The sequence below is a fragment of the Mixophyes fleayi genome, chromosome 11 (genome assembly GCF_038048845.1).
Source record: "Mixophyes fleayi isolate aMixFle1 chromosome 11, aMixFle1.hap1, whole genome shotgun sequence".
NCBI classification, from domain to species: Eukaryota; Metazoa; Chordata; class Amphibia; order Anura; family Limnodynastidae; genus Mixophyes; species Mixophyes fleayi.
This window is the reverse complement of record NC_134412.1, coordinates 23,101,080-23,122,489: the sequence shown is the minus strand read 5'-3', so window position 1 is coordinate 23,122,489 and position 21,410 is coordinate 23,101,080. Positions and strand designations below refer to the sequence as shown.

Below are 21,410 nucleotides of genomic sequence, written 5' to 3'. Positions count from 1 at the left end.
CCTGTAAGCCTCTATGTCCTCTTCATGAAGACATGGCTGAAATAAGGTCCAAGGAACAGCTAAGAGTGTTCTCTCAGTATCATCTAAATCTGATCATTTGCATTCCAGCCTTAGAACATGGTAGGAATCTGGAAGTCGAGGGTTCTACTCACTTGCTGGTTGCTGTCTGTGCTTTAGGGCTGATGTTTATAGAACTTGCACTGTGGTCCTTTAGGATTTCCACAAGAGAAGTTGGCCGGCATCTGAGGAGACCTTTGCTGGATGGATTACTTTGGTAATTCGCCAGGTTTACAGTGGAACAGGACATCCCGTTCTAGTAAACAGGAGGACACATTCTACCAGATCTGGGAAAGCTTTCTAGATGGTGCGGCTTGGAGCCTTGGCTGAGCATCTCTGGTCTTCTGTGCCACCTCTACAAACTTCTACAGGTACAACACTGTTATGTCCAAAGGTGCTGCACACCGTAACTTCTCAGCGTACTGGGGAAATCCGATTTCCCCAGTATTCCAGTATCCTCCATGAATGAATGAGAAAATGGTATTTTTATGTTTGCGCCCAATTTTTTTCTTGCTTACACTTTGTTCTTGTTCCTGTAAAAAAAAAAAAAAAAAATATATATATATATATATATATATATATATATATATATATATATATATATATATATATATATATATATATTTTTTTTTTTTAGGGTTCTTGTTGGACAACATTGTTCTCTTCCCTCCCTCTTGTTCTGTACTGAGGTTCCCATGTAGCCAATGTGGTGTAGTGGGAGGAGCTTTTTTCTTCCCCCCCCGTGTAAATTTAAAGTACACAAGCCCCTGTCTTCTCACTCTATGCCTAGTGTTCCAGTGTCCTCTATTGGATTGAGAGAAAATTATTTAACACCAGTACAAAAATCCTATTCTAGTACACTCACTCAAAACTCTAAACTTGTTTATTTTGTATTTTTAAACAACAGTTATACCAGTGCACATATCCAATACATGTGTACAAAACAAGTGTTTGAGTCCATACGCCCAGAAGATGTAACAGAATCTTGCTTCTGTATATTATAGTGAGCAATGATAACATTCTAATCCCAGCCCCCACTTTCATCTCTACCACAACATTAACCACTCTACAGATGCTTCATTTAATTTGCATATGCTTTCCCCAGAACGGTTTAGTAGCAATTAAACAAAGTTAATCTGCAGTAGTGATTGTTATGTTTTTCAATAAATCAACATTAAACCACGTAATGTAAAAGCTTATCAATATATCTGTGGATTCAGCCAATGTTCATTAATAGGTGTGACGCTTCTTTGTGTTTTGGATTATAAGTAAAAGGATAGAAAGGAGCACACCTGGGAGGGCTCAGGTGCGCTTTAGGAGAGAGTGAGTTTAGGTACAGGTTGCACTTCTGCTTTTTCACTATTTTTCTTCAGAGCCTGGTCTGGCAGAGAAAGTGGTTCCCTCTCACCAGGGACCAGAAGTTGCTAACTTCTGCAATTTGTCTGTTAACTAAGCTTAGTCAGTGACGACGACAAACCCTGTTGTCTATGCTGTTCCCCTATTGTGTCATTATAGAGGAACTATTTTAATGTGAATTGAACATGTATTATGTATTCAGTGAAGTAGATGACAGATTATTATTTTTTTTTTCCCGATTTAACACTACAACAAAGGGTATTCAACAGTAAATTTCCAGTCTTTAGAAACTCTCTCTTCCCGTTGCTTTAAAGATAAGTATGTTATGAACAGTGAAGCCTTTCATACAAGGCCAGATAAAGGCCACGAAGTTTCCCTTCCATTGATTAGACCTTTTTAAAGTGCGATTGTCACATATAAACAGCGGAGGGGGTGAATGTTTTTGGGCTGAACCAATATGTGTGAAAATGAAGCTTATAAATTCACCAGGAATCGGTACCTCATGACTATATGACGGACCTTAGTGATGTCACTGGTTTCTAGTCAATGGACAGGCTGTATACTCAATATTGGTTCAGGCTTCAAAATGGCTACCTCCACGTGCTTAGGTGACATAAACACAAGTTTTTGTGTTTTTTAAAAAATATTATTCCCTTGTGACATTGAATTACCATGACAGACGACCATGTTACTGTGCAATTCCATGATAATATGATAATCCTGCAATATTTATTTTCATAAGATTACGTGCATGTCTGCAGTTGTAATCTGGAGTGTGTTTCTGTGTCTGTGCTGCTTTTTGCAGGACCCCATCTATGTTCTGGAAAATAACATCCCGATTGACACTCAGTATTATTTGGAGCAGCAGCTAGCAAAACCCTTGCTTAGAATCTTTGAGCCCATTCTGGGAGAGACCAAGGCGGAAAGTGTTCTTCTGAGTGAGTACTGTCTCTACCTGTACATAACGTTGTTAGTGCAAATGACGCAACCGGAATAAGAACTTTGATTTACTTAAATGCCGTGTAGACCAATGAAAGCAAATCACTGACTGACTGCAGTGGAGTACGTACTATTGCAACGTTTTACTATAAAGTCCTACCTTTGTATTTCACTGCAGAAATGATTTTGTAGAGAAGTGGCATTTAATTAAGTTATACATATGTTTTTTTAAGAGAAATAATGAGGCTTATTGTTGGCCTTTGGAAAATCGCTATAATATTCACATCTCTTCTTAGGCTGTACATTAAATTATTTTTGAATAAAAATGAGAGAATGAGCAAAGTTTCGGCAAAAGTTCACACAAATGGATTGTCTCAATGGAACTAGGCACAGTCCCGCTCAGTGCCATTCTGCACTGTATCTTTGTATGTGTATAGTCTACGAATAGAGCTGGATCAACAAAGGCCGATTCATTCTGCCATGTGGTGGGTATTGGGTCGGGCTGGGAACATTGCAGACCAAATTCTGCCAGGAAAACAGGCGAAATATCCTGGCCAAAGTGGGGAAATAAACTCTGGACTGCAGTCATTGTTTCCGTGGTAACGGATGTTGGTAAGAGAGAGAGATTCACAACAGATTTTTATTTCTTTATAGCCGCAACAGTAGCTCAAGTGTTATCAACAGCTGATTTCAGCCATGTTTAAAATATCAAAACTTATTCCATTAAATTGTAGTAGCCAATATAATGGCTTTAATAAAAATTAAAAAAAAATATATTAAATTAATCTCGAATGAAAATGACGCAACTAAACAAAATTTGCCTATAATAATTGTATTATGTGTGAAAATCCTGTCTTTTGTTCTATTTTGATTTGTTTTTAGCTTTTGTTAACTAGTTGCCAATTTTTTTTTATCTCCATGGTAAGGCATATTTAATTTCCCACTGGCGCCCAATGAGCCCCTCTACATGTGTGCGTATGTTTGTTTTTTTTTGTTATTTTTGCCAACCATGCGCTGATTTAAGGATCTGTACACTGGCCGTAACGGATAAAGTAATGGTGATGGACGCTTGCCACTGTGGCTTACTACCTATAAGTCTGTCTCTTTCCCTGTTCTCAAGACGATTGGCTCCGAGTAGGAACTATCATGAATCTGCTGTCCCTTCTCCCAGATTGAATGCAGTGAGCTTTCTTCTATAGTTTGTACCATATATAGCTCCGATATTTATCCGCAGGTCTGTATATAGTTTCCTGCACTTGTCTCCCAGATTTGATAACACAGAGGATTTACCCACTTGTTACTGCCATACAGATGGGACCTGTGTAGGTGTATCCTGAACTACAGGTGGCCCTGGGCAAAATTGTCCTCAAAATGAAGCCTTTCATTGCAGCTGGGTTTAGAACGCTGGAAATCTAGAAGCCATTTTTTTTTTTCCTGATTGTTCCTCATCCTTCTCAAATACACAATACAATAATTAATGCTTAGTCTTGAGGTCCTGGCTTCTGCTTGTTAGGAGACTTAGACAACCTAAACAAACCTAGCTAAAATCCATCCTAGCTAATAGCTTAGAACCTCTATGTTCAAGATAGACAAATGTTTCACTAGCTACTGGTACAATTCTGACCCCTGATTTCAGTAGCTAAATTAAAATCTGGTTGCACGGTGAGGATACTTTCTCGGACTTGCTAACAAGTCCTTTTTTAGATGACAAGAAGGTGTGTGCTTCTTGTACCCTGGAAATAAGATTCACTTTCTATATGTGGATCTCTGAGATTTATCTGTCTCTCCTAAGCCATAGGTTGACTGGTGTGGCTGAAGCCAAATCTTTTACATGACCAAGAACAGACAAGTTTTTCCAAAAGTTTCGCAGTATGAGGCAGTAATTTATTTACCTGTTTTTTTAAAATGTTATCTTATATAATTGTTTGGTAGTTCCTCCTAAAGCAGAACATGCACATATGCCTACATTTTGCAGGACACCAGAATGACAAATATATTGTAAAATACCTAGAATTATTATTATTATTTATTATTTATTATTATTATATTTTTTTTATTATTATTATTTTTTTTTCCTTAGATGAGTGACTTTTACAGTTTTGGCGACTAAGTTTAGGTACTGATAAATGTAGTTTTTCTCACTTGTCGTCCTCGGTAACTACTAAAAGTGCATGGTTTCAGTAAATATATACTTGAAGGCAACTGGAATAATTGGTATATATGACCGCTAACTATTTATTGTTACCGGTAATGAACTGGGAAGGGTATTAGATGGTGATCAATTAAAGCGGATTGTCTGGCATGACTATTGTTTTTTGTTTTTCTGCTTTGCAGAGGGAGAACACACCCGCTGTAAGACCGTCCTTACCTCTAAAATTGGGGGTCTCATGGCTTTCGCCAAGAAACGCAGCACCTGCATTGGATGTAAAGCCACGCTAAATCATGACGGTAAGCGACCTTGAGTGTTGCAAGGATAAAAGTTTGTGATATTAGACTTTCTTGCTCGGTAACCTGTTGGTTTTTTTTTCTCACAGGCACTTTTTTTTATTTTGGTGGCCTTTTTTTAATTTAGCAAATTATTTCAGGATTTTGCTTGCACAACTGCCTCCAGGATTTCCTCTTTCCAAAATGTTTGGTTTGAATGACCTATTGTTAAAGTGCAGATATTTTATTTATTTATTTTTTTATGATTTTTTTTTTTTTTTTTTTATTGTACACTTGTATCTGACCTTCACAGACCAACTGTTCTGGAACACAGAAGGTACTTTTCCACCTGCCTCTGCTCAGTGGTCTGCAATGAGGCGCAAGAGTGATGCCTGCACTCTGTGGTTAATTAATGAAGCATTATTAGAGCACTTGGCTGGCTACTACATTTCTGTGTTGATTGCTTTGTTACTTCTCATTTATAAGTTATTACTTAACGTAAGAGATTAACTACGTTGGGCTTGAGGGCCTAACAACCTTTTTCAATATCTCCTTTGGCCTTCAGACACGTGAATTCATGATTCGTCGACTGGGTGCTTACTCTAGGCTAGAAAAACAGCCCGAATTGAGGTCTTATTTGTGCACCCCCTGTTTAGAGACTGTGATTTAGATATTACAGCTGCTGGAACCTTGCTATTTTCATTTTACGCAAATTTGCTTTGTGACAGGAAAAAAAAATCTAATACTTTGCAGAATTTAAAGTTAAACAGCATTGCCAAAAAAAAAAAAAAAAAAAAGTTTGCGACGTGGGTGTCTTGTTTTCCCGGAACCGTCTTCCATTTCTTATGGAGAGCTGAAGAAAGTTCCTCTTTTCTTTTATTTTTATGCTGCTTTTGCTCAACCTCGCTTCTGACCAGAGGAAAAAAAAATAAGCAACAGCAATGGTGTAATAATAGAATATCCCAGGCGTCTATTTCTCACAGCCTAGCACGTTATAGCTCCAGTGAGCAGTGCAAAGCCTGTAGTCTAGTATGATGGCGGCATTATTTCTATCTTTTAAACTGGGCCTGTAGTCTACACACTGGAAATGGCCTTTTTATAACGGCCATCTTGTGCCTCGCTGATTATATTGGCTCAGCTCACAAAATGGCCGCCACCACCACATCCAAAGACATCAGACACATATGAAACCTCTTGTGGCATTGAGGCTGCAGCGTTATTAATACGTAGCAGACTCCTCCCCCTTATTCAGTCTACACATTCTGTAGGAGAGCGGCTGCCATTGAGTGATGCTCCATTGCTAGGTAACGAGATACTTTGGTGGTAAAACTTGAATGTGAAAAATAATACAAATGGAATGTTCAGTATCTGGGTCTACTTTCTTGTATTTAATAACTGGAACCTGCTAAGACCTGTTATTATGTTCCCACCATAACTCCAAGCAAGCAAACATGAGCGCACACTTGTGCGTGCTTACTGCATGCTTCTCTGTTAGTGTAAAAGTCCTTGTCTGGAGTACATTTATGCAATTATATTACATTGTTTGATTTTCAAGTTGCCAATTTTCAGTATATTGAGATATATATTGTTTCTTGACTTTTCTTCTCCCATTAATGTCCATGCTGACAGCATGTTAAATTGTTTTGTTGTTCATAACCATGTTCCACTGGACCTTCAGTAGCCTCTACGTGCTTAAGTCAGGATTCCATTTATAGTAGAGATGCTCACTGACCCCCGTGTTTTGGATCTGGATTACTTTTGGGTTTTGGTTTTGGTTTTGCTATTTTTTGGGCTAAAATCACATAATTTAGGTATTATTTTATACCTACATTATTATTAACCTCACTAACACTAATTTCCATTCAATTCTTACCATCTCACTGGTCACAGTATGCTTTTCATACACTTTCAGCCAAATACTGCAGCAAGCTGGCTGGATGTTAAGCGACATCAGGACTGGTGGCAGCAGCTGCTTGCTGCTCCTGCTCTTCTGTGTACTGCTGTGTATGCATTTTGATAACTCTCTACACTTATTAGTGCAAATTCAGAAAAAAAAGCCTGCAAGTATTTCAGCAATGGCCAAATTACCAAAGCAACTGTTCTATTTGAGTGTATATTAGACCCTACACTTATTGCTGCAAAATCTAACAAAAAGCCTGCAAGGACTTGAATATTTCTGTTTCAGCAATGAGAAATTCAGCAATGGAGCTCTGTGCTTTGTCACTCTATTCTACCCCTTCTGTATCCCTAGATCACAGTGAAGGGTGGTATTTATTGATTGCAAAACTCTCGAGGTCCGATGACGTCACAATGACGTTTTGCCTCGTTTTGGAATCCGAATAGGCGCGAAAGTGGCGAGCCGAGTCGGATCCCCGCAGTTCGGGTGGGTCCGGTTTTCAAGAAACCGAGCCCCCCATCTATAATTTATAGCCTGTCCACATATACTTGGGGCAACACTTTGGGATCATACCAATGAGTCTTATTATCTTCATGCAAAGCATGTTTGGACTTTTGATGTAATTTTGGCCATTATCTAATGAACAGCTTCCATTTTGTCCAGATACATCATTATATTTTAGTTATACATTTGTCTGCGTGATGTTTATTAAGGAAACCACAGCTCTGTATTATGTAGGGGTAGTACATGAAAAAGTGAATTGCATAACTGTGCTAATCCTTGTATATAATCACATTGACGTATGAAATAAGCATCCGTCTAGCAGACTTGGTGTTTTTAAGGTACTATCTGTTTTTTAAACCACTATAATGTCTGCTGAATTGTCTCTTACCTCTCTATCTTTAAAATAAAAATGTATGATTAATATATTATTTTTGTAGATAAATGACACAAGTGGTTATTGATGTATTGTTTATGCAAGCTAAGGGATATTACACCTTTGGGAAAGAAGTGTTACAGATCGCCCCACGAGGACCCTCACTATGCAGCTGTCCTGTTCTTATGCCCTTAATTGTACTGAGGAACTCTGCTGGTTAGCTCAAGTGCAGAGGGATTCTATTAGCTGTACCGACAACCGGCTCCTGATTGGATGGTACCAGGACTCGTCCAATCAGGAGTCCTCTGTCATTACAGCCACTACTCCGATCCCTCTGCTCCTTCATTGCTCATGAAACTTTTCAGCAGAGGTCCCTCAAATGTGACCTCAAATTTGCAGTTCAAATCTATCTTCGACCTAATGTCAAGTACAAGTCAGTGTACTAATAACGTGGAATAATGCTGATGTTTATTGAGGAGGAGACCAGATAATCCTTAAGAGGTTATGCTCATTATTAACCTTTTATATAATGTCTACTTTATGCAACTTCATTAAGCTTGCAATTTATATTCCCTACCACACGATAACTGGTCAGAAATTAACCTACCAGTATGACTCTGAAGTGTGGGAGGAAACCCACTGAAACACTGGGAAAACCTACATATTTCACACAGATAGGAGTGATGTGATGCATCAATGCTAACCACTGTGCCCCTTAATGTGACTTTATGTTATGCAATTTTACCAGAAAAAAAAAATAAAAATATATATATATATATATATATATATATATATATATATATATATATATATATATACTGAATTCTTATGAGTATTTGTTCCTAGTGGAGTATTACTCTGGAATTTCATTATTGTTTGTCCCTAGTGAGTTAATGGCTGCTTTTCCAGGATCGTCATTTGGTCCACAAAACTGCTGCCCCCATTGTGCGATCCTCCAGCTTTCAAAAGGGCCGCACAGAGGATGGAGGGAGTGTAGACTGCCCTGGTGCGCCGCGTGGCCTCCCGCGTCCGCCCTGGTGCGCCACGTGGCCTCCCGCGTCCGCCCTGGTGCGCCGCGTGGCCTCCCGCGTCCGCCCTGGTACGCCGCGTGGCCTCCCTACACTGTGCAGAATTGGTCATGTGCCGTGAAAGACAGCTGGTGGCCCGCAGATGAAGGCATGTCGGCCGTCTATTGCCCACCACTGCCTTAGACAAAGCACTTTAATTTTGGTGCATGGAACACAGAGAAACAAAGAGTAACTTGGGCATTACAACTTTCTGAAGCATTGTGTATACATCAGTGTATCACATAACTAAATATTTCACTATAAAGTCCTCATTTTGATCCTGAACACTAATATTGGCCCTGACCACTTTTAGCTCTAATAACAGTCTTGAACGGTTACAAACCTGCTCAGTCAGCTGTCTTGACTCACCTGTGAAAGGTTCACAAGATCTAAACAAATATAATATTTTACTATGTTCTGTGCAAGCATAAAAGGCCTTTATTGTTTTATATGGGATTCCTTTGTTTTCCAATCCAAAAGGACAATATGAAAATTCTGTTTTGCATTAGGGTAATGAAGGTAAAAATGTCAGAGATACTGGTTACAAATGTTTAGTGTGTATTAAGGTCATTTAGTAGAAACAAAGGTTACAGAGCTGCAGTTGTCACCGATTGTCCCGACCTGTAAAACATTGTTTGTAAACAGCAAAACTTATTCTGAGCAGTAAAACTTTGGAGCGGAGTTTTATTCTGCCGAAAATAAACTCTAGCTGAGCCGTGTTATTGTTTGTGTTGGCGAAATAGCAGGAAGCTGAACGTCCTGATCAAAACTTGTGCATCCACCAAAATTGCTGAGTCTCAGTTTGAGTCATTTAACCCTTAATTTTGTAATGCGCAACAAAGCAGAACTGTGATTGGGGACCATAGGAAGAGCAGAGGCTTCACATTAAAATGTCTGCTCTGTCCTAAACTATACATTTCATATTATGGGATCTAAATGTTTAGCCTTGCCCCCTTTGCAGTTTTCGGTACCATTTTTTGCACCTGCTCCCACCCAGGGAGAATTACAAAAATCCCTTGAGTTAAGGCGGACAATGGAAAAGAATTAGAAAACGGCACAAACGCCAAGAAGCTGTAAGAGGAAGATTGCAAACCTTCCACACTAATAACAGGGACACTAACAGGATTAATCTGAGCAGGACAATAATACAATCTCTCACCATTTGGATAAAACTCTAAACCCCACACAACACATTTAGCTGTACTCGTACCTATGCTCAATTATAATAAATTTAGATGCCAGGAGCACACTTTACAACTTTTTTTGTTGGCTTCAGGGATAATCCTGGGGGAAGTGTGCGTGCGGGGGCGGGACTTGACAAATTGCTTCATTTTGGCCCGCCCCTAAACGATTGTCACACTTTTGACCAATTACAGCAGGGGGCTGAGCCAAGATGGCGCGATATTTGCATCATTAAGCCCTTTCCCCCCCGCCACTTATCTATTGCGGGGTCGAGAACCGGGAGGTTGCCCTGCTCTCCCGGAAGCCCAGGAGGTCTCCCAGAAATGCGGGAGTCTCCCAGACATTCAAGGAGAGTTGGCAAGTATAGCCAGGTGTGAGCCAATGTTTATACCTTTCTACAGATTTACATATATTATAATGTTAAAACTAATTCAGCAGCTGAAAGGTTCAGCAAAATGTAGTCATCAATATCTCCGTGTTATGTGCTTCTTTTATGTTTAATATTTCCAAAGTCTGCAGATGTCATAATATGGGACAGCCTAAGCCAGGGGTGTCCAACCTTTTAGCTTCCCTGGGCCACATTGGAAGACGAGGAGTTGGTTTGGGCCGCACATAAGATACACTAACAATAACGATAGCTGATCATCCAAAAAACCATAGAAAACATAGTTAACATATAGATATATATATATATATATATATATATATATATATCACTTTTTTTTCAAATCCCCCTATACTTACCTTTCAATCGCCCTGTTCAAAAAAATCCTCTCTAGTTATTATACTATAATCACTTTTTGTATTGTTTCGATGCAATATCAATAAAGTGCATTTAAGTCAGGCATTGTATATCAGGGTGCCCTGACCAGGCCTGCGGTACCTGACATATACACCACTGTGACCCCAAATTGTCACCTGTTTTGCTAATTACACCACTTTGTTAGTTAAGGGATAACAACTTATAATGGGCCAAAGAGAATAATATATAATGCCCCATTAGTATTACAAGTAGAAGTATGTAGCAGGGAGATAAGGTCCATGATGCTCCAGAACCAGGTGACTTTTATTCCCTTGTCAGCATCTCTTGAAATAATAAAAAAAAATCCCCCTTAACTTCCCTTTTATTTGGCTTGTTCTCCTGTCCTCTTCTCTTCTTTTCTCCAATTCTGTGCTGCTGATTGTTCTTCTCGCGCGGGTGTCTCCTCTGTGCTGCGCTCCACAATGGATGTTGGGCGTGATGACATCACAGCCGACATTCACTGCGAGCACCGCACGGGGGAGCAGACAAGGGAGGGAGCCGGAGTACCAGCTGACGTGACCGCACGGTAAGTATTTTCTTTTCTTTTTTTTGCAGGATTTTTTTTTTTACATTAACAGTGCTGCCCCCTTGCCACAACCAAAACTCCTTCTGGGCCACATTTACAGGCCTGCTGGGCCGCATGCGGCCCGCGGGTTGGACAACCCTGGCCTAAGCTATCAAGTGTTTAAATAACAACATGCATTCACTATCAAAAGCATATCGCCTCTATGTATTTAGTGTATAGGAATGAGGTGTAATTGCTAAATGCACTAACTTTGTAATCGTGACCTTGTTCATTGTATTTGTGCCTTAATTATACTGCTTAAATCTACTATCTTCATATGGGAGAATGATTAGGTCAGCAGTTAAGGTCACTGAATGAGAGATTTGCTGGAGACCCTTATTAAATACTATCGTCAGCTTGTCTGTCTCACAGATGCCAAAATTAGACACTAATCTCATGGAAACGGCTTCATATTTTTTTTTTTGGTAAAAATGTGTTTGCATTAAAACTAAATGACTGTACTTGGCATACTTATATAATATTCATTATTGGCCTGATTCATTAAGGAGAGTGAAGTAAAAAAAAAATTGAGTAGTCTGCTGGACAAAACCATGTTCCAATGCAAGGGGTACAAATTAGTTTTCTATTTTGCAAATAAGTTAAATACTGGCTGTTTTTTCATGTAACGCACAAATACTTGATAGCTTATTTGTACACTGAAACTTAAAGTTGATATTTGTGTGCTACATGAAAAAACAGACAGTATTTAACTTATTTGCAAAATAGAAAACTAATTTGCACCCCTTGCATTGTAACATGGTTTTGTCCAGGAGACTTACGCAATTTTCTTTTTTACTTCACTTTTCTTAATGAATCAGGCCCTATGTCTGTAAGTTGAATGACTGCTTAGGTGCATACAGTGACATGTCAGATTTCTGGTATTTGTATGTAAAGTCAGCAACATTGCACAGACGACTTAGGATTTATTGAAACAAGTCGTATAAATTTACCATATTGTAATTGTTTGTTGTGACAGGAGCTGTTTGCAATTACTGTAAGAAGAAGGAATCGGAGCTTCACCAGAAAGAGGTCAGATAATCTAGTATATCATGGTATTACTGTATCTAGATGTATGTCTACAGAGGTACAGTGAGCAGCCTATGCAGTATGTAATGTAGATCTGGCATGCTGCGAAGCGGGCAGTACATATGACCGATGCAGAGTGAGTCACATGGGAAAGTTTACGCTGTGCCCTGTCCCTTGCAGAGTTAACTCTTACATAATCATTTATGTTTGTAAGTACATGTTCTAGAAGTAGAAGCTCTGGGTCTTAGGCTAACACCCAGCCATACTTCCACCCCACCATGCCCTATAGCGTTATTCAGCGTCCTCTCCCCCACCCACTAAGCTTTTAAGTGTTTATTTTGAAAACATTCCGAAGTGGAATGCAGAACAGACCGAAACTCGCCGCTCTGAGCAGCGCATCGTCCATTGTATGAATAGGAGGCCCCCCCTGCCCAATCGCCTCTCAGCATCTGCTATGGGGTCATCTTCTCACGGACATTATTTTGTGTGCAGGATTAATTTGACTTTGCCAGAGGTTAGCTTGAAATATGTCAATTATTATTGCCCGTTTCAAAAGTACCTTTTATTTCCCCTCTGGATCACTGCTGCATTTGTAAAGTTACAGTGGTACATTCCTGGTCCTGCCAGCCTGCACGCCAGCTTCACACACTCCCTCAAACCTTCCCCGTATTTTCTCTTGCAGATTTCTCACCTGGGTTCCCTGGAAGAGAAATTCTCCCGTCTCTGGACTCAATGCCAACGCTGTCAGGGAAGTCTACACGAGGATGTCCTGTGCACTAGGTGAGGATAGTGGAATAGTGTTGTGAGGTTGTAACAGGACATAATGCGGAAGATTTAAATTTATGGAGGCTGTATGACCTCATGTATTTAGAGCCATTATTCTATGTTACAATTAAACTGACATCACCTTATGTTGATGCTGATGCAGCATAGATCATCTCTATTACAGTTGTGTTGTGATGCTCCTCTACTTTTATTTTGGTTAGGCTCTCTTTTGTTACTTTTATGTGCTAATGTTGCTGCTATTGTCTGTATCATGTGACTGCAAATTTCTCCGAAGATCGCAGCATATAAAAGAGTCATAGCATCTGAAATCGCACTAAATATATACAGATATATCCGTTTTGTCTGTATTTTTTCTTAACAAAATAAACTGCAACTGAAATGTATTAGTAACAACCTGTAAAGAAATAATGGAGCGCGGTGCAAAAATATGCTTTTCCAGGTTCTGTGACGTCAACACGTATGTGTGGGTATATTGCTTTTAAAGAGGTCTTGCTCACCTAACTAGTCATGGGGTTAAATTTATCAAGCTGGGAGTTTCCAGTGGGTTTGAAAAGTGGAGATGTTACCTATAGCAACCAATCAGATTCTAGCTGTCATTTTGCAGAATGTACTAAACAATCTGTTTGGTTGCTATAGGCAACATCTCCGCTTTTCAAACCCACCGGAATCTCTCAGCTTGTTACATTTACCCCCTGGTCTCCACTTCCATGTAATATAAAATCAAAAAAAGCTATTTTCAGAACGAGTTCTACCCATGGTGCCTGGAAGGTGGCATACAATGGCATAACCCATCCTGCGCCATGCAAATATCTCTGTCTCGTCCTTTCAGTGCCAGCCTGATCTGAAGATTGCTACTCAACAAATCACTGTGTAATGATCACACTGATAAACTGTTGACCTGGTATCTAAACATTTGGGTGTATCGCACCTGTTGCTTACTGATAACAGAAGAGTCTGGGCAGACTGGTGTGACTTTGATTTGACATACAAATCTGCACGAGATCAAACTGAGTTTTACTCCTTTTCATACAATATAGCCCCATAATCTCCGCTCTTATGAGACCATTCCAGATTCCCAAGGGAAAAACAAACTGGAGTTTATCCAGCTTACAGATTCCTTGCTCCGCACACCAGCTGCTATGGGTGAGGTGATATATGGCCTTCTCTGCACATGTGTGTTTTAGAATATGGCTTCCAGAGATCTCTTATCACTGCAGCTGAGTTGATTGCACCACGGGAGCAGCAGACAGGGAGAAACCTGTCTCTCACGGTCTCTGGGCCTGACGGCAGGTGCTGGCTGCAGAGAGCCGTTGAAGAGATACCCCATGTGCAACTCAGGTACAAAGGTCTATGAGAAATGGCAGAGAGACTGACAGCCACAGTGCTTTATGGCCGGTTTTTTTGTTTTCTTTCAACACGGCTTTAAATTTACAACATTCATAAAATTGCCTATGTAAAAGAAGGGAGGGCGCGAGGGGAATTGGGTTTTCCGTTCCTATTTGCTACGGCTATCTCGGGAATTTCAGTTGGTGCCTACGTGTGAGTAGTGGTTGGTAACCTGTGCACCTCTTTACATTGTGAGGTTCGGTCCGATACATCCACAGATTTTTATGTTCCTGAGCTCGTTGTACTTTGGATGAATGTTGTGTTCTGCTAAGCTTGGGTGTGCTGGCTCTATGACGGACCTGCCCTCTGTACATACTCCAGATGAAGGGAACTGCGCACATTTTTTTGCTTGCAGTAAAAGAAATAAAAATGTCATAGGATAAAATGGATATTGGGCCACTTCTGGTCCTGATTTATTAGTTTAAGATAATTTGAGTCAATGACTCCACTTTGTCGCCTGCCAGCTGTATCTTAGAATTGCGTCCTTACTGTACCACGTTGTGCGTTGCTGTTTGATAAGACACCACTGGGAGTTGAAGTGGGCTACGGCATGAGATATATTGTTTCTGCATGTACTCGGGACTATGCATGTCCTTGCATGTCATACGTCCTTAACATGACTTTCTTTGAAGAAGTCTTAGCAGGTCTCTCTCTTGGTTCTTAACACCGTATTACTATACAACATTGTAATTGACTCTACTTGTAGTGTTAGCATTTTACTAAATCTATCAGCCATTTGTGCAAGTCTGTCCAAATCCAGTGACATTCTGTATGTGACGTTGTGATAGCTGGGCACATACCTCGAACCGGGTATGAATGACCCACTTAGAACAGACAGACTGTATACAACCAATGGTTAAGTATTAGGATAGGGTATGTCTGCACAATAAACCATTGCACTGAAATGTACAGCTGTGCGTAATCTTTCTGTCTGATTGGTCAAATCAGAATGTTGACTAGTCTCTCAACATTCTAATCTGTAGCATTCTACTACAACATAGGTGTGATCTAAAAATAAGGATATGTCTGTGGAACAGTAGAAGGCCCTTGGTTCTCCAGGGGCTGGTGTCATTACACTATTTCTGTACGGAGGTGCCTGCTTGTGTACTTTCTCTTTACTCCAGAATGCAGGAACCCAAAGTTCAACATCCATCTTTTTTTTTTCCCTCGAGGGTACATTTTTAAATATCCCAAAATTAAACCATACCCTGAAATTTGTAACTGCAGAAAACAGTTAATGAAGTGTGTTTTAATGCACCTGTTTTCTGGTTTTTATTTATTTTTTATTTTTGTACTTACTGCAAATAATTCAATAAATCTTTTATGTAGGTTTTCTAAAAATGCTTATTTTTTCCGAGTTAAAAACTGAAGTTTTCACAACTTGAGGGAAAGCATCGAGCCACCTATTATAAATATCTCCTCCGTCCTAACCTACTCTCCTGATGAAACAATCATCGATGGAGAACAGATAGCCAGAGAGTTTCTAAATCTCATTTCTTACTGACATGCGAATATCACATTTTCCGTAATCTATAGAAACCAATCGGATATTTTCTTTGGTTCGTCTAATAAGCAATAAAATTATCAATATTTTATGTTCACACCCCGGGGTCTGTTTACTAAACTGCACGTTTGAAAAAGTGGAGATGTTGCCTATAGCAACCAATCAGATTGTAGTTATTTATTTAGTACATGCTACAAAATGACAGCTAGAATCTGATTGGTTGCTATAGGCAACATCTCCATTTTTTTTCAAACCCGCAGTTTAGTAAATGGACTCCCATGTGTTGTTTTTTTTTTTGTTTTTTGTTTTTTTTTTAAATAACATTTTGAAGAGGAAGGCAAATCAATGTCTAATACTAATGTTTCGCTTTATAAACAATGTAATTCCTTCACAGTCGAGACTGTCCCATATTCTACATGAGGAAGAAAGTGCAGAAAGACCTTGATGACCAGGAGAAGCTGGTCCTACGCTTTGGACCCCCTACCTGGTAATAGTCTCTTCACCTCTGGGCACCAACAAATCGTACGCACAGATCGCTATGCTGGATCGTTAGTCGCCGACCTGTCTACAATATGGAGTGAATACATTTATTTTGGGATAAAAATATTTTGTTTCATATACAGATGTCTACACTGCTGGAGACTCAAACTGGTCGTCACCAGATTCTGCATATTCTATTGGACTAAATTGAAACTGAATTCTGTTTTGGGGTGTTTTCACCTACATTGGAGTAAGTAGCGCCCCATAATTGTTAACCAGTGAACTGCCACTGCTGACTGACTATTACAGTGAATATGACATTTGAGGAAGATTCGTCCCTTTCCTTTATAAAGGATGAAAGACGTGTGAGCCAAGTCATTGACCAGCCGTGTTTTGTTTTTTTTGTAGCTCCTCTTTTTTCTCGAGACTGACTTTACCTCACTTTCAGACTTTTTTATAATGTGTTTTTTGTACCAATATTAAATAAATAATAAAGGTTTTCAGTTTATTTGTGGTGACTGGGGAAATGCCTGTATACAATCTGCAGCAGATATTGAAGTTTTATTCCTTATGGTAAACATTTATTTATATAGCGCCAGCAGATTCCGTAGCGCGTTACAATTGGGAACAAACAGTAATAAAACAATACTGGGTAATACATACAGACAGAGAGGTAAGAGGACCCTGCTCGCAAGCTTACAATCTATGGGACAATGGGAGTCACTTACACAAGGGCATGTGCTACATCATATTGCATATTGGTCCAGTTAGAATGCAAAAAGTATTCAGTGGGCTGTGTGATCAGTCACACAGCAATGTTGGTCAGAGGGTTGTTGTCTTGTGTTAGCTGTGTAGAGGGTGGTAATAGGGTAATTTAGGGAGATTAAGAGGGTGGTTGCTTTTGAGTAACAAATCAGAGTTTAACACTTTGTTGAGCCTAGATTGTTTATTAGTATTTGTTATATAATAATCTAACACACGCACACATCGTGAGATAGATTTATCAACCTTCAAAAAAGGCAAAGTGGATGTGTTTCCCATAGCAACCAATCAGCTTCTAGCTAGAGACACTTTTATGCTAATCTTTGAAATATTTGATATGCTACTTGTGCCACCATACAAGTGAATTTAATTTATAGTGTTCTGCAATTCATGGTTCTCCTTACTTCCCCACAAGAAAAATGTTTTTAAGTCATCTTCTTATTGCTTTGCATTTATAAATGACTTTTACATATACCATGTGGCTCACCACTGTAGAGGAGAGACGTGTGTACTTAATCAGATTTCTGTGTTCATTCTCCTCCAAAGTGATCATTTTCTGTATAGCACCTACAGCTAAAATCGCACATCGGAGGCTAAATCAAATCCAATGTACACATTACCTAATAGGGAAAGACACTCAAGTACAATTATTGTAAATAAAGCTGTGATTGTCAGGACATTATTTATATAGGCACAATAGACAAATGGAGGACACTACAGAGAGCCAAACGAGTTATAATGACTGACAAAACAATGAAGGCTTGTACCATGCTTTATAATATGGAAACCTACAATGTTACACATCTGGTATGTGATGTATACACTCTGTAACCACTTTATTAGCTACACCTTTCTAGTGCTGGATAGGACAACCTCTCTCCCTGTTGACACAAGCAAGATGGATTCATGTTTATACAAAATTCTGACCCTACCATCTGCAATTCACAGCAGAAATCGAGGTTAGTCAGACCAGGTGATGGGTTTTCCAAACATCAACGGTCCGGTTTTGGTAATCCTGCCACAGTCCTAATTGCTACACACGCACATTTTGGTATTTCTGTAGTTACCAATCTCCCAGAGCCAGGAGATGTCAAGCATGGATTGAACTTCCCACCAGTAGGGCGAGGTCTTAGAAACAAGTCCACAAATATCGAATAAAATCGCCCCCTCTGCCAGCAGCCACACCAACATAGGCATGAGATAGCTGGGTAGATTTTATGGAGTCCTAAGGGTAACGTGCCATTTTGAGCAGAACTTGCAAGAATGTCCTTTAACTGTGGTTGAGATCGAGGCCTTCGTGACAACCAAGCCTCAACAACTGGTGAAGGCCAAGGTCTCCTTTTCCCAGTCCTGCTCATGTTTCACAGAGGGTTCTAGGATAGCATTTCATCACATGTTATAAACTATAGATATATCTTTTCACAAGGGAGAGTATTAGCGCACTCTCTCGAAAGAAACGAGAGATGCTGGTGTTAAGTGGTCATCATGAAGCCCCGTCAATCATATCATATAGACTAATTGGGCCCTGTTTGAAGCCTCTTCCAGGGACAAGAGTGTGACCGAGAGAAGACTTGGGAAATGTCTGGGTCAAGGGACACTGATATATGGTCAAGTCGTATCGATCAATTTATATTTGTGCAGAAGTTTCAAAGGAGGTGTAAAAATGAAGGTATGGGGTATTCAGTATCTGCCATATCCTATTGGATCTAGAGTGGCCCAGAATTGACCTCACAGAAGTCACACCTGCACGGTCTGTTTCAATTGGGACCTAACTTAGGACCATTTCAGATGCAATATTTTTTTTTATTTTATTTTTTTTCCTGCCCTAAAACCCTGATGGTTTTAATTAGGATATATAATTGATATCAATCACTAATTGGTCATTCCCTCCTCCTGTCCCAATTCTAAGATGCCTTGCACACTCTCTGGATCTAGTAAATGCTCCTGGACAAACCATGTTACAATGCAAGTGGTTCAAGTGGATTTTTTTTTTTTTGCTTGTAGCACACAAATGGACACTGGAGAGCTTTATTGTTACTCTGCAATTTAGAGATGAGCTAGGACATTCACCGTCCCAACTCTAAATCTGTCTGCGCATTTTAAATACACCACTCCTCCCTTGTAGTGTAACATGGTTTTGCCAAGGTGCAAATTTGCTCCTATTTTATTTTATTTTTATTTGCTCCCGACTCTGAATGTAAGTTTTGTCCAGAGTAAGTTTTTGGAAAGGGCAATCTCCAAAAATTATACTGTGGTGAGGGGACTTAGAGATTCCATAGTCAGGGCATACAGCAAATTAGAAGAAGGCCCTAAGCATCCAAAAGCCCACTTGACAAGTGCCAGGGCTACTTTATGGGCAGATAAAGTGCAGAGGAACTATGCTAAGTGACAGGATGGAACAACCTACTTTACATATCTGATGTAACAACTCCTGAGAAGCAGAAATCAGCAGAAAGTTACAGCAAAATGTAGTTCCCCTGACCCAGGAGATAATGAACTGCTTGAGAGCAGGTCCGTCCGTCAGTCTCTGATGCCACGGAGGGGGAGAAGCCAATGGGAGAATTATTACCTGTGAAATTCATTTCCTTGATTCCCTCCGTGGCAGCTTCCTTCCTGCTCTCTATTATCGATCTATTATTATTATGCATTGATCTATTCTCTAGATCAGGCCTGTCCAACCTGCGGCCCTCCAGGTGTTGTGAAACTACAAGCCCCAGCATGCTTTGCCAGTAGACAACCAGTTGATAGCTGGAAGGACATGCTGGGACTTGTAGTTTCACAACACCTGGAGGGCCGCAGGTTGGACAGGCCTGCTCTAGATGTTTATTCATGCTGGGGAAAATTCAGACATATAAAAGGTTTCCTTTATCCTACATGAGAACATGTATTTGCAACAGAGTGATATATTTAGGTAAAGTATTGATTTCACAGCTTTTATATAGCCCTTAGGGCAGAAGTTAGTGAATGTGAAACGCCAATCTGTTTCTCTTTGTCAGAATTTTTACACTATCACCAATATGTTGTATAGCAGGCCTGGCCAACCTGAGGTTCTCCAGGTGTTGTGAAACTACAAGCCCCAGCATGCTTTGCCAGTAGATAACCAGCTGATAGCTGGCAAGGTATGCTGGGACTTGTAGTTTCACAGCACCTGGAGATCACAGGTTGGCCAGACCTGTTGTATTGCCTTAGATTTGAGGCAGGGGGTGTAAGAGGCATTGTTGATCGTGTCTGTCTCCGCTTTATTTTTACTTTTGCATAAATGTTCCTGAAACATTTTAAATATGTATTACCTATGGTTTACTAACTTGGTGATTACCCCAGCAGGAGGTTTTCCCAGAGGCTCTGTATTTCTCCTAACATGCCTGACTTAAGCTCAGGGCTGTGTGGTCCTCCCATTCAACCCCCCTTCCCTCTGTCTATAGCATCAGTCAGAAGCTGCAATCTCCTGTCACCAGTGAGGCGTCCTTCCTCTCGCATCCTCTTCTATCACCATTTAAAAAATAAATGGAATTCTGTATTCCAGAATCCGTGGAACCCTGGAGCAGCCACTGGGGCTCGGCTAGAGGGATCGCCAAGTTAGAAAAAGCTGTGTGTCCGTTATTAGCGTGGCTTTAATGATTTAGCCTTCCCACAGACATTTCTATGTCCTGATATTGTCCTTGGCATATTGTCAAAGTTTGTAAAGGTTCTACTCTTTGTGGCAGATATTGCATACCGCACATTGATTACATGGATCGCACGCATTCATTTTACTAACACAGCTGTCTTGTGGTTTTATCCTTTCAATTTATAGGTGACTTGGTTGCAAATAATTCTTCAAAACCTGAGCCTTTTAAAGACTGTAATCAGCAGGGCCGGCCACTAGGCAGCTGCCTAGGGCGCCGGGCTCTGGTGGCGGTGCCATGGTGACTGGGCATCCATTTTAACAATGTCTTTGAATGAAACATTGTTAGTTGGGCAGTGCCATATCCCCTGTACTGACGTGTAAAGAGAGGTGGTAGCACCGCCTCCCAGCATCGCTCCAGGCTTGTGACAGCGTTGTGACCTTATGACACTGTCAGCGGACAGGAGCCAAAAGGCTCCAAGAAGAAAGAAGAAGCGAAGATGATGAGAGAAGTAAAGGTAATTACATTAATATAGAGAAAACTGAGGAAGAGGGGCTAGAGAAAATACAGTGGAGGCGGAGAGAGAGAGGGGGTGCCAGAAGAATTGGAAAAAGCAAGGAGACGGAGAGAGTGGGCGCCAGAAGATTTGGCGAGAAGGAGGAGAGGGGGTGCCTTAAAAATGAGGAGATGGAGAG

General features: G+C 40.2%; 1 protein-coding gene across 1 annotated transcript in view; it reads left to right on the top strand.

Moving 5' to 3' along the window:
* The window catches only part of POLD1 (DNA polymerase delta 1, catalytic subunit), a 64,713-nt gene extending 47,857 nt beyond the window's left edge, over nucleotides 1-16,856 (top strand). The window contains exons 23-27 of the mRNA XM_075191494.1: nucleotides 2,219-2,351; nucleotides 4,687-4,800; nucleotides 12,143-12,195; nucleotides 12,875-12,972; nucleotides 16,263-16,856. Of these exons, the coding sequence (XP_075047595.1) occupies nucleotides 2,219-2,351; nucleotides 4,687-4,800; nucleotides 12,143-12,195; nucleotides 12,875-12,972; nucleotides 16,263-16,359 (495 nt within the window). The 3' untranslated portion in view covers nucleotides 16,360-16,856. The remainder of the gene's footprint in view (nucleotides 1-2,218; nucleotides 2,352-4,686; nucleotides 4,801-12,142; nucleotides 12,196-12,874; nucleotides 12,973-16,262) is intronic.
* Nucleotides 16,857-21,410: the final 4,554 nt, after the last annotated feature.